Here is a 14,277-nt window from a genome sequence, read left to right as displayed (position 1 = left end):
CTGCGGTGTTGGGGAAGACTCTTGAGAGTCCCTTGGACTGCAAGGAGATCCAACCAGTCCATTCTAAAGGAGATCAGTCCTGGGTGTTCTTTGGAAGGACTGATGCTGAAGCTGAAACTCCAATACTTTGGCCACCTCATGCGAAGAGTTGACTCATTGGAAAAGACTCTGATGCTGGGAAAGATTGAAGGCAGGAGGAGAAGGGGACGACAGAGGATGAGATGGCTGGGTGGCGTCACCGACTCGATGGACGTGAGTTTGAGTAAACTCCGGGAGATGGTGAAGGACAGGGAGGCCTGGCGTGCTGTGATTCATGGGGTTGCAGAGTTGGACACAACTGAGCGACTAAACTGAACTGAACTACAGTCTGTGGGCCAAACCCTGTCCGTAGCTGTTCTCATAAATAAAATTTCACAGGAACACAGCCAGCCCCATTATTGCCTGGTTGCGTTCACACCGTAATGGTAGAGTTGAGTAGTTCTGACAGAGGCTCTAAGGCCTTTAGAGAAAAGGTTTGTCATCCCTGATTCAGATAAATGTGCCAAATGAAGCTTCTGGAGTAAGAGTAAAAATAAGGACCACATACCGAGACATTTAAATGGGGCCTACCCCAAAAGTGAGACCAAGCCATTGCCCAACAAGTGCATGAACTGAATCAAAGAATACATTATTTCCTTATATACACCTTCTGAAGGGTGGCCTTTAGTATCAGGAGACACAATCAACATATGAGCCACTCACAGTCAACATTCAAGGACACACTGACAGACTAGGACAAAATACTGCACAGTCTGAGTGTGGGCTGACCACTTTCTTGTATCTTTAAGAACTCTGGGCTGAGCTTTTGATCTTGGCGTGTCATCAGAGTAGATAAAAGTTTTCTGACTGCGAGAGTGAAAATCAGGCCCAGAAGCCCCGGAGGGTCCCTTTCCCAGGCTCCAGTGGCAAAGAAACTCTTCTGAGACTTTTTTGGAAAATCACTCTCAAGCCTGAGTCTTGGCCTCTGCAGTTTCCCTTAGGCCTCTCCCTGGTCCCATGAAGAATGACCATCACCCCAGGAGACACCAGGCCATCTGAGCTGGGTGGTACTTGCAAGCACACATCGTCTTACCCACGGGGCAGGTGCATTACCTGTACTCCCGCTCCTGCAGAATCTCCACGGGGTCCAGGCCTTGCGGTTTCTGGACTGGGCTGATCCGGCTCTGTTTCTGCTGTAGCTGCAGGATGGGCGAGGGCTGCCCCGGGGCCGGCTGAGGTACGGAGGGTCCGGGCACGGCAGCCGTGGGCGGTGGCGCTGCGGCGGGGGGCGCGGGTGAGGGCCGGCCGCTGGGCGCGGGCACCGGCAGCTTCTGCGGGGGGCTCGGGCCGCTCAGCTCTGGCCCCGGGCCTGCAAGACAATAGCAACATGGGCAGCTGGGGAGGGAAGGTGCCCTGTGCCCACACCCTGCCTGCCCGCCGACAACCCCCCACTCCGGGGCGAGGGAAGGTCTGGGGATGGGGACAATGGAAGGTCTCAAGAGAAGAAAACAGAAGGGAAGGGAGGAAGATGAGGAAAGCCAGAAGAGAAAGGAGGAAAGGGTTAAAAGAAAGGAAAAGGAAAAAAAGAATTTGGCATCTATCCCAAAGGGAAATGGCCCTAAAATGACTCTTAGGTAATAAACTGATTAAGGATTAGAGAGCCAGTTTTTAGTGGAGGGCTGCAGTGGGTTTTTAAAATAATTACAGGTGCATTTGGGGTTCTGAAAAAGCAAGGGAGTCACTCAGTGGTCAGATGCAATCTGGGTGTGGTCCCAAAATCACATTCTGCGGACTACACCACAAACCCCCTCCTGCCCAATCTGGAACGGTCCAGCTGTAGAACCTATGCTTTACATAATATAGGCAGCAGCCCACCAGTACTCTGTGTGAACTGAAATAAGCATGCATTTTCCCCTAATGATCTATAAACTATATTTCAGGCTTTATCAGTACATCTAGGGAACTTAAATTTCTTACTACATGTTAGAAAATATTTCTAAAAACATTCAGTGCAGGGGAAATAAAGAATCTACTCATTCCACCTAAGAAAACCTAGCAAAGATTAAGATTCAAGAGAGCATTTTTCTCATCTTATCAGAATAAAGGGCTATGTAATCATTAAGTTTATTAAAATGTACTTAATTAGTTAATTTAAAGCAATTTCCCACATTAAACTTTAGGGGTTTTAACTAAAGTAAGAAGTGTTCCATCTCTCCTTCCGATGAATTTTTACTTATTTCAAAGTTATAAATAAAATTAGTGATGCTACCAGAGTTTAGTAAATTAAAAGAAAAGTCTCAGCAAGCAGATCTTAAAACCTCAAATAGGCATTCTTGCAAGTATTTTCTGTATCTGTTCTGAGAAATATTAAAATTATTAAATGGTAAGAAAAATAATCATTTCTATACTTCAGAGTGACTTATTAATGTACCAAAGACATACATTATGAAAAATTAGACACATTTCAATTTTCAGCAAACACCAGAGAGAAGTGGGCTTAAATGACAACCCAAGGATAGCAAACATTCTGACAAGAGGAATGGGAAGAATTAGAACAAACTGCTGGGAAACTACAGTGTGTGTGAGTATGTGTGTGTCTGTAAGCATGAGTGTGCGTAGTGGTGGTGTTCTTTCGTTCCCCTCCTTCTGAAATTAGGTAAAACTTTCCCAGAGACTTAGGGCTGGATGAGACTTCCTGAGGTCATCTGTAGCCCTGTTCTAGGATTGATGACAAGTTCTGGAGGGAAAAATGCATTTCTTGTTTTTTTGTTTGTTTGTTTTAGGCACTATAGATGTACTATCATAGTAAAGAGATCCTTCTCAGCGAAGTACATTCTGATTCTTTTTCTGAATGGGAGGTCTTTTACATAATGCAAACCTTTTCACAATATTTCAGATTTAGAGTTCCTTCCATTCATATGGAAGAAACTGGTTTATAAACATTAACTCTCAGGGTTGTTAACCATTGGAATAAGTTATGGAGGGACACTTTTGATTATTTTTTCCCTCAGGGTCTTTGAAACAGGGGAGATTTAAAAAAAAAATCTGAGTTGCTTTGAGCCAAAAGAGAGGAGATAGAGATTTCTAACAGTTACTTTAATAGTGTGATTCTATGAATTTCCCTAACAAGCTCAAGAAACTGGTAGAGTTAAATCTATTGGAAGACTTGGTATAATAAGCATAGTAAATAATAAATGTAATACATTGAAGCCCTCTAAAAAACCACCACCTTTAATTAAAAGAAAATCTGTGTCCTATTGATAACATCGTACTGCTGCTGCTGCTAAGTCACATCAGTCGTGTCCGACTCTGTGCGACCCCATAGACAGTGGCCCACCAGGCTCCCGTCCCTGGGATTCTCCAGGCAAGAATAATGGAGTGGGTTGCCATTTCCTTCTCCAGTGCATGAAAGTGAAAAGTGAAAGTGAAGTCGCTCAGTCATATCCGACTCTTCATGACCCCATGGACTGTAGTCTACCAGGCTCTTCCATCCATGGGATTTCCCAGGCAAGAGTACTGGAGTGAGTTGCCATTGCCTTCTCCGAACATCATACTAATTACCCTAAATTCAGTTTTCAGAGTGCTTTCCCTCCTTTCACAATTTGAATAGGTTATCAATAAAAGCCATAATAGTGCAAGAGTGCACATATTTCACTTACTCTGGATGTTTCTTCTTTAGCATGATGGCTTGTAAATACCTGTGTAGTCATGCCGACTCCTCAAGGTATATTCAAGTCACTGTTTTCAAAAACACACAATCAAAGGGAGGTATCCAGAGCATGTCTGGTATCTCTGGTGCCTCACCCCTGCAAGGGGGAAGTGAGGATTCAATGAGACAGCATGGCTGCTGAATGCTCAGCCCTCAGCTCTGGTCATTTTCATTGCCACTAAGGACACCAAAGCAAAGAAGCCCAATTTAACCACTCAGCTTTTCAGAAAAGCTCTACAGCAAAAGAAAGGCTTTCAAGGAAATTTGGTACTGTATTAGCTAGAAGCTTTGAAAGTACGCTCTTCAAGAGCAAACTTGAAAATGTTTCCACCGTTTAATACAATTCAGCACAGATACTCAGATAAGTCAACCTGCCCTGTGCTTCCTGCTAATTCCCCATCAGAGTCACTTACAGGCAAACTCCTTTCTAACTAAACACTGCAAGTTCATTTACTGCCTGGGTCTATTTTCTCCTCCAGCCAACACATTATTCAAAAAATTCTCCTTACAGAGGCTAGGGGACTGAACGCAGCTGCCTGCCATTAGACACGCCCAGAACACAGCTACCTAACCATGAGGTGTTCTGCTTGTCTTTTAGGCGTTGAGCTGCCTGAATGAGTTTGTTCTGTATCAACAGAAAGCATCTCTTGACAACCAGCACACTCGTGGTCTGCAGAATGTTAAGAACTCACATCTTGATATCTTTAGATCGAAAACAAATTACATTCTTTAGCTTATCTCCTACTCTCTCGCCAGTATAAACAATTTAGACTGAATTGTCTGAGGTACAAAATATGTGTCCTCCTGTCAGTCCTCACTTTAGAAGTCAAGGTAGATATACACCCTGACACTCTTGAGGGGTGTCGTCCCACTGCAGCTAAGGGAGGGAAGGAGTCTTTATTAGATGTCTGAATCTAAGAAACAGGTAAATAAACTTCTTAAATTACCTAAGCCTCACATGTACAGAATTTCTGTACAGACTTCCCACTTTATCTTCCGGTACAGAAGGATGTTTATGGAAATAACTATCTGTGCATTAGACAAGGATTTAAGTGGATTCCAGAGGTTGAAAAGATAAATGTAATAATGAGGCTTAAACGAAGCATACTAAGAAATTTTAGATGACAAAAGAAAAAAAAAATGAGAGGGGCAAGCAGGAAAGTGACAAGCACTGAAAAAAATCAGCAATAAAACTCTTGCTTTCTACCATGAAGGCTTCCCTGCCCACCGCAAAAAAAAACCCAAAACCTTTTCAGTTCCTGTTTTGAAATTTGCTTTGGTCTCCAAAAAGAAAAATGAATCAGAATTAAAAGAAAAACAATGGATTCGATTTGAGAGGAGCCCGCAGCAGGCAAGGACTAGAGTCACTCGTCTGTTCAGCACACACTTCCTCTGGTCAAACTGCAGTTTTCGGGTGGTGGCCCTGGCGGTATTGCTTTTGGTGAATTCTAACTTTGGAGTGGGTTTGAGGCAGATCACCCCAGCCAAAAAAGCTCTCTTCACACATGAGTGACACTAGCAAATGGGACGAAAGAAAAATCACAGCTACCACCAGGAAAAGTAGACATACTTAAATTGATCCCCTCCCCCACCCCCCGGAATATTGACAGAGGTATTTATAAGCAATTATGCTGCTTTATTATTTTTTTAAAAAAGGAGAGGGATAAACAATGAAAAAAAGTAATATTCTCTTAAATAAAGAAAAACTTCTTTTGGCCTTACTTAAACTTGTCCAAGATGTCATTGCCAAAAAAAAAAAAAAAACCACCCAAAAAGCCATTTTCAAGGAAGGTGATCATTTCCCTATGAAATCTGAGATTTGGCGGACAAGATCAGAAATGTAACCTCCCTCCTGGTGGCAGGAAGGGGTCTGCTCTATTTGAGGAAAGTGTCTTCTTTTCTCCTTTGCCCACAGTCTCTTTGCCTACTCTGGCATATCGGCCCGAGTAATATCATTTCTAAGAAGCCTGACGGCTGGAAATACAAAAGACATGAACAGTGAGTAATGAAACAAGCTTCCCCCCTAATGCCAGGAATCTGGCGAGCGAAGATGTAGACATCAGGTAAAGGAAAATAATAATAATAAAATGGAGCCTTCTCTTCCAGAAATGATCCTGAAAATGCACCCAGCACTGTGTTGGTTAGGACGTGGAGGATTTGCTGTGTATAAGTATCCAGGTAACTGAAACTCTATCCTCGAAGGTTTACATCATCATCTGGTCTCATTCTTGTGACTTTGGATGAAATAAATCATTTAGCTTTCTGCCTTCTTAAATAATACCCTGGAATCTTTTCCTGCTGTGACGAGGTCATTGTTAAAAATAACAAACCTCACTGAGGTCCGTGATGAGGGACTACCCTAGGACAAGTTGCAGTGCTCGAGGAAGTATGCCTGTGTGACAAGGTCCCACAGTGGGCTTTCAGGAGGCATAGACTTTGCTCCCTCCTCCTGAGCTACCAACTATCCGACTGTGACCACTAAGCCTCTACTGGGAACTCCTTTAGTTAATAATGCTCCTTGTATACTAAGACTCAGGATATCAGGGTCACCAATGTTGTTGACATGGTGTCTAGAATATGAATAAAAGGCTCTCGGTAAGGAGCTGAGATCCTTTTCCGTCCTACCCACAGTGGAGCACAGACCTTGGGACAGAGCCTTTCCCTTGTTGTGAGCCTTCTGGTCATGAGGGTGCCAGGGCGGGGCAGAACATGAGGCCCCTGGCATCGAATCCTGAGTCTCCATGCTCCAGATGTGTCCCACGTGCACAGGCTTATTACTGGGCGTGGAGCACCAGGTTTGCTAGCAGGCCCTCAGGAGGTACAAACTACACATATACACAGACAGACACTTTTGATTCTCTCTGGTGGCATTCCTAAGAGCTAGAGTTTTTGCAATTTTAAAGCTGCTAGACACACTGAGTGTTCAAACTACCATCTAATGTGCAGGTTTCCTGTACAACATTTATAGTCACTAATGTTTGGTCCCATGGGATCCTCCACCTACCAGAGCATTGCAGCCCACACACAGAAGTCTGGAGATGACACGGTACTTTCATGCTCTTTAGAAAACCATTCCTAAGGCTCCATCTACAATTAACAAGATGAGTTTACCCTTTCAGTAGGCAACTCAGGGTTTCCTCTACCAGGAAAGAAACATCTACAAACTCAGAAGTGAAGTGAAGTGAAGTCGCTCAGTCGTGTCCGACTCTTTGCGACCCCGTGGACTATAGCCCACCAGGCTCCTCCGTCCATGGGATTCTCCGGGCAAGAGTACTGGAGTGGGTTGCTATTTCCTTCTCCAAGGAAGAACAATAGTAATAAAAAAAAAAATCATCTGAACTCTTTCCCAATGTCTAAGTCCCAAAACCTAAGAAGAAGACCAATAATCCCAAACCAGTAGCAATGATCAGATGTCAGGGCTGACCCAAATGAGAGGAATTCACTCACAGGAAAGGGCATCAGTGACAAGGAGGCACTCTGGAATTCAAATTTCCTGAGATTCAAATTCTCTGGAATTCAAAGCTCTAGTAGAACAGAACCATAAACCTTGTGCTTATCCAGTAGCTAACAAAAATCTTCCCAGAAAAAACAACATTCGTGGAAGATCACCCTATAGCTTCTTGGAGCTCTGAATCCTCTCAGTGGGATCAAGCAGACCACCAGCTCATTACCAAAGACTATCACATCTCAGCTCCTTACAGAATGTCAGCCTCAGCTCTGATGCTGGGGTCCAGAGGAAATAGGCCATGTGGATTCTGTTACTCTATTATGAACAAATGTTACTGATGCCTCTATCATGCAGTATTCCTTACAATAGTAATAATTAAAAAAATAATCCCACCTGGGAAAGTTACTTTATACTCTCATACTAGAAAAGATGCTGTGTCCTCTGAGAAACTGGAGAGCAACTTCCTTCTGAGCAGCGAGGACCAGGCGCCTGACGCTTTCCCCTTTCCTGACCACCATGCGGTTCCAGTCACCTTGGATGCGCAGATGGCAGCCTTCACAAGAGCTCCTGGGCCCCCACCCCCATGGCAGATCTCCCAACTTTGATTTCTACTTCCCTCTGTTTCTGAATTTTCTACTTGATAATTTCTTTACCATGGGTACGCTTTCTTGCAAGCCTCCTCAAACATTTTCACAACCAAAAGGATAGAAATAAATAAGTCAACAGACACAAAATAGCTCAAGGAGAGGAGATTCGAGATGTGCCTGCTGGCAATGGAACACACCAGGTGCAGGGGTTCCTAACCTGGCAGGGGGTGGGGTGGATGGGCTTCCCACATTTTGCTTAGAGCCACAGCTCAGACCAGAGTCTCCAAAGGTTTAAGAAGCACCCCTCTAGGACCCACGGCCGAGGAGATCAAGAATCTTGGCCAACTAAGCAAAGCAGACAAGGGAGCCAGCAAAGTGCGGCAGAAGATGGCCTTGGGCTGACAGCAGCCCAGGGCTTCTGTGTGCTTAGCCGTCCTTCTCTGAGCTGGACCCTCGCATTATTCACTGGGTTGCATATTAACCTACCAGATGGTCTGTTGTAGTTAACAAGGGCCTGCTGCTGCGGCTGTGGCTGCTGCGGCTGAGGCTGGGGCTGGGGCTGTGGCGGCGGCTGTTGCTGCATGCCAGGCAACGTCCTTTTCCCCTGGACTGCAAGCTGCAGTGTTTCAGGGAGGGGCTGGCCCCGGGCCAGCATCTTGTAAGCTAAAATCTGGGCTCGGAGCTGATGCAGCTGGACGGGACTGAAAGGAGAGGGACCCCTGTTGGGCTGGTTCATTGCCTGAGGGTCGCCTGGGATGAGGGGTCCTGGCTGGCTCGGTGGCATCTGTGGTGGGGTCGGGCCGCCTCCTGATATAGGGCTGGACACGTGCTCTGGGGCTCCCAGCGGAGATGGGTGCGGCGACATGTAACCTGGAATAAAACACAAAGGGAGAGGTCACAGGCTGCCCCCCATGACCCTGAAAGAGAAACATTCCTGGAGATCCTGACGATTTTCCACAACAGCATTGACTGAGAGAAATTTAAAGCACATGTAACTTAATGGGATTATATATAATTTAAAATTTATGTATATCAAATATATATATACATATAAAATTAAAAGAAACAGACAAAATTGTAATAATATATAATTTAAACCAACATACCCCTAATATTATCATTTCAAAGAATAAAAATTATTAGAGATTTTACATTTTTGTTTCCATATTAAGTTACTGTACATCTCCAATGGGACTAGTCACATTTCAAGCAGTGGATAGCCCGATGTGTCCTAGAGGCTTCCCTGATAGCTTAGCTGGTAAAGAATCTGCCTGCAAAGTAGGAGACCCTGGTTCAATTGCTAGGTCAGGAAGATCTGCTAGAGAAGGGATAGGCTACCCACTCCAGTATTCTTGGGCTTCCCTTGTGTCTCAGCTGGTAAAGAATCCGCCTGCAATGCGGGAGACCTGGGTTGGGAAGATACCCTGGGGAACGGAAAGGCTACCCAATCCAGTATTCTGGCCTGAAGAATTTCATGGACTGTATAGTCCATGGGGTCGCAGAGAGTCAGACACGACTGAGCGACTTTCACTTTCACTTTCACGTGTCCTAGATGGTGACACGACCTAGTAGTGGCTGTTGTACACCTAGAGGAAGGGCACAGGGGACAGTATTATACATTAAAAGGAGCTCCAACCTAGAGACCAGAACTTGAAGCTCTCTGCTGTACTGCAGTGCAGAATGAGGACTCTCTTACGGGGATATTATTTGGTTTATTATTATGCACTTTATGAGTAATTTGCCATTATTGAGGGCCTCCATGGTTGTAGGCACTAAGCAAGGCACTGTACATGCTATTTTAGCCAAGTTTACCCTGGAATCAGAGCCTGATGGAAAGACTGAGTGCAGCTGATTTATCTGAAAGGTGCAGGGATACTGACAAGAGTGTGGAAAGGTAAAATAAGGGAAGGAAGCCAACAAGGAGTGTATGGTTAAGTCAGTTGCTGTAGTGCATGCCTGAAGATTAATCTCATGCTGTGTGTGTGTGTGTGTGTCTGTGTGTCTGTGTGTGTGTGTCTGTGTGTGTGTCTGTGTGTGTAAGGTGGATGCCGGTAAATCAAAATCAAGATGGTGGTCTGGCCAGTAGATATAAGGATGATGGGAGCACAGAAATGGTAAGAAGAGTTAGAGGATACATTTTTTTTTCTATAGTCCTCACAACACTCCCAGAAGATACGTGCTGTCGCCTCATTTTTTAAAATGAGAGTAAGCACATTACACCATGTCACACAATTAGATCTTGGTAACCAAGATTCACCTGATTCCAAGGCATATGTTCTTTCCATGGTCTAATATTAATTTTGTTGTAGTAATATAAAAATAAGTTAAAGGCTTGAAAGCTTCCAAAATCTTCTAGAAGCATTTATGTGCTGCAAGCTAAGTCTCCTCAGGTGTGTCCAACTCTTTGTGACCCTGTGGACTGTAGCCCGTCAGGCTCCTCTGTCCATGGGATTCCCCAGGCAAGAATACTGGAGTGGGTTGCCATGTCCTCCTCCAGGGGATCTTCCCAACCCAGGGATCAAATCTATGCCTCTTACGTCTTCTGCACTGGCAGATGGGTTCTTTACCACTAAGGCCACCTGGGAAGCCCAGAACCATTTACAATGTAATATAAAAATGAAAGTAATCTGTTTGGGTGATAAAGAGACTTAAATGGAAAACTTAAGAATACTTAAGAAAGAAAAGTCAAAATGCAATAAAATTTTCAAGAAACTTATTTCAAGAGATGAACTGTGGAGTCTGGCCAAAGAATCCCTAGAAAAATATAGGACTGCACATTGCTGAAGGGAGATCCAAGAGGAAGGAGAGGACAGAGTGGTTTGCTGTACCCCAAAACATTGTCTTCCATTCAAATTGAGGGCTAACTCATCAACTCAAAGGCATTCTAAGACACAATGTAAAACATTAAATTAAAGGTCTTTGCCATTAATAAATCCACCTGCATCACAATTATTTTAAAGGTCATCACATAGGTGTTTATTAGGCATCTGCCGTGTGTTTCAACACTTAATCAAGTTTGAGCTGAAGCTGCACTCTGTGTCTATGTGGAATTACAGAGGCTCACGAATATCTGACCCACGCTGCCTGGGGACTCAACATCATCATTTGAAAGACTAGAGAAAATAAAGGATACAGTTCCTTTTATCTCAAATTGCCATTTGGAGAGGGAAACAAATTTAGCCTGATCCCCTAAGACAAGAGTAGGTTTTGTTCTATCAATTGGTGAGATGTAGAACTCCATTCTGAGTAATCCTGCCCTGAAGAGAAATGGAAAAGCTGCTCACTCTCATTTCCGAAATCCCTACTCTGTAATCGAGCACAAAAATCATGAAGGCATTAGGGTTCTAGTTGATCACAGAAGTTAGCCTAAGAAAATGCCCCTGCAATCAGCCCGCTCATCTGCAAGATGAGCAGAAATTCAAATCCCAGGATGTTATTTATAACAATAAACATTTTTAAGTATCAATAACATATACTTAACTTCATCATTAACGGTTTTCCTTCTTAACGAGGTTAAAATTCACCTCCAAATTGTAATGCTGGTGCAAAATGGTAGTTTGTTCATTATGAAAGTACCTCCCTAACACCTTTCTGCCAACTTTGCATCTATCACTGGAGGAAAAACTTCCTACTATAGCTACTGACATTTCATGGGAGAAGGGATACAACCAGGTGTTAAAATGGGTCACGTCTCCTGCCTTCTGGACTGTCCTCTTTCCTAAGGTCGTCACCAATTATAGCTTACCCGTGATAAATCACACGATGCCTAATACAACTGACCAAAACATTAGACAATCTAATCTAAATGTAATTGTGTAACACACTTCATCAAATCGCTCTTTTCAACTATGTCTCCTGGCATGGCAAAATTATAAGGATGAGACACTTAGTTGTACTAAGTACAATAATTCGTTTTACCTCAAAGTTGCTAAGAAAGAAACTAAGAGTGAAATAAAAATCATTTTCCAGAATTAATCAATACAACAAAATCTTCCCTCAAATGTGGTAAGAAAAAAACTAGGGGGGTGGGAAAAATTGCTTCCTAGAATTTACAGGAGATGCTAATAGAATCATTCTATCACAGTATGACATTAAAAATGTGACAGTCTTTCAGTTAAAGAGAGAGAGATTTCTTTTTATTTTTTGACATGACTAGCATTCCATAAAACTTCAGGAAAAATCAGAAAAAAATCTAAACGATAAAAACAAAATAACATATTTGCATAATTATCTTTGGTTGAGAAAATGGTGAAGAAATTGCCTGAGAGTAAATATACCTTTGTCTGTAGGATGACAGTGTTGATGCAGAATCTGCTCTTTTTGAAATCTGGTTTAATTTGCTCATTTAAAAGTTGTCAAAAAATGGCAGTTTTCCTTCCCTCAGCTTCAAGGGCATTATTTCCCCAGTTTCATTTCTTTGCAGAGAGAGGCAATCAGCCTCTCTCCTTTTAATAAACTTGAGTTTTCAAATGCCAATTTTATATGAGTTTTCTCTTTACACACACACACACACACACACACACACACACACACAAAACATTAAATATTATATACTTTTCTTTGAAGGCTTTCTCTATCCAGTGGACTAAAAATAAACAATGTTATCATCAGGACCATAAGGTACACAATTTAGTATTTATTGAAGGAAATGGTTTTGCTTCTCAACCAATACCTTAAAATAACCTAATAGGTTGCTAGGTAGTTAAAGCAGGCAGTTTTCTGATCAATACTACACCTCTCTAGACCGGTATGTTTATAAATGGCTTCCTACAACGAGGTTTTTAAAGATATATGTTATTATGGAGTCTAAATTCTTTTTAGCTCATTATGTAGAATAAGACTGCATTATACCAATACTACCTTATTCAAAAGCATATTTTAAATAATGAATTCCCCAGCTTACAAGGCACTTTACTCTTCTAGAGAAAAATATTACATTCTAATTCCAATTCTATTTAATTTAATGCAGACTTCTGCATTTCAAGTAATTATAACTTATTGAAATTATATAAAAATTACGATCTATTTAAAAGTGTTTTTTGAATACATAAAGTTCACTTCTCTTCCTAATTGAAAAAAATTTACTAAATATCCAGTTATGTGCTAGACATTGTGCCAAGTGTTGGAAATTCCAAGAAATATCATCATTCTACAAGTCCAAGAAAGGAACCAAGCAATGAAAGAAATTTTAAGATACATAAAAGTAAAAAGCCTCACTTATGATTCATGCATTTCAAGTGTTTTCCTTTGGCGTTGTCCCAGGGCCCCACTATTAGAAGTACTGCAAAGCCAGGAGCAGACAGAGCCAGCATCTGGCTTTGAGAATCACTGAATATAACTCATCTACACCTCCTAGGTATTAAAAATGAGATCTACATTAGCTCTGTGAAGGCACCTGGCTCTTCAGAATTTAAATGATAAACCTGAAAGTATTGTTTTAATTCATTCTTACCCCTGAATGGCTCAAGTTTTTTCTTCTGTGCCTGAACAAGTCCCAATTATTCAGTCTGCTTTTCTAACATGGGCAAGATTTTACGAGTCATTTGTCACACTTACATCTGCCTACCATCAAATTTCAGATCAGAGTCTAGGATCTTCAAAAACCTGCTGGAATATTAGTGAAGATGTACTCCTATGCCTCCATGAGTTGCTGAAATGCCCCTATAGTGATTCTGAAAAGAGGTTACATTATATCTTTGGATATACTTTCCACTATCTTCAATATGCCCTCAACAATGAGAGGGAAAAGCACCCAGGAGAGGACAAAGCTGCCATATTTTGATTTGGCCACTACTGTGGGTGCAACTGTGGAGTGGAACCCTGTCCTCTATGAAGCTATACTGAAGACATACCCCCTAGTGCCTGTGACTGTGACCCTATTTGGAAACAGGATCTTCGCAGACGTAACTGAGTTAAGATGAGGTCGTACTGGATCAGGGTAGACTCTGATCCAGTGACTGGTGTCCTTATAGAAAGAACAAAGTCTGGACACACGGACATGCAGGTTAAATGTCACGTGGAGACCAGCACAGAGACTGGAATGTCAGATCTACCAGTCAAGGAATGTCAAAACAGTGCTGGCGACCACCACAAGCTAGGAAGGGGCGAAGAAGGATTCTTCCCTGTAGACTTCAGAGCAGCCACAGCCCTGCTAATATCCTGCTTTCGGACTTCTGGCCTCTAGAACTTTGGGAGAATACATTTCTATTGTTTTAAGCCAACTGGCTTGTGGCAATTTGTTATGGGAGCCCTAAGAGACTAAGATAGCCATTCCCCAGTGATGACAGGTTATTCCACTGCCAGAAAAAGTCACCTTATGAAGGAGGAGTGTACAATTCAAGGGACGTGGGTGGCTCATCCTGCTATCACCCATCCATGCTGTTGTTGGGAGGCAGACTTGGGTCCTCCTTTTGGACCTGTCACTTACTGGATATGCTAACTTATGGAAGCAAAGTAGATATTCTGAGCTTTAGCTTCTCCACCTACAAAATTGGAGTGATATAATGTATCTTACA

General features: G+C 42.7%; 1 protein-coding gene across 11 annotated transcripts in view; it reads right to left on the bottom strand.

Moving 5' to 3' along the window:
• Window positions 1-14,277, bottom strand: part of SMARCA2 (SWI/SNF related, matrix associated, actin dependent regulator of chromatin, subfamily a, member 2) — a 176,650-nt gene that overhangs the window by 144,367 nt on the left and 18,006 nt on the right. For all 11 annotated transcript variants that reach the window (XM_060410937.1, XM_027964526.3, XM_060410946.1 and 8 more), the window contains exons 4-5: window positions 8,249-8,632; window positions 1,132-1,387 (exon numbers count right to left, since the gene is read on the bottom strand). In XM_060410937.1, the coding sequence (XP_060266920.1) occupies window positions 1,132-1,387; window positions 8,249-8,632 (640 nt within the window). The remainder of the gene's footprint in view (window positions 1-1,131; window positions 1,388-8,248; window positions 8,633-14,277) is intronic.

Source organism: Ovis aries, chromosome 2 (assembly GCF_016772045.2).
Source record: "Ovis aries strain OAR_USU_Benz2616 breed Rambouillet chromosome 2, ARS-UI_Ramb_v3.0, whole genome shotgun sequence".
NCBI classification, from domain to species: Eukaryota; Metazoa; Chordata; class Mammalia; order Artiodactyla; family Bovidae; genus Ovis; species Ovis aries.
The sequence above is the reverse complement of the archived record's forward strand: the minus strand, read 5'-3'. Positions and strand labels throughout refer to the sequence as shown.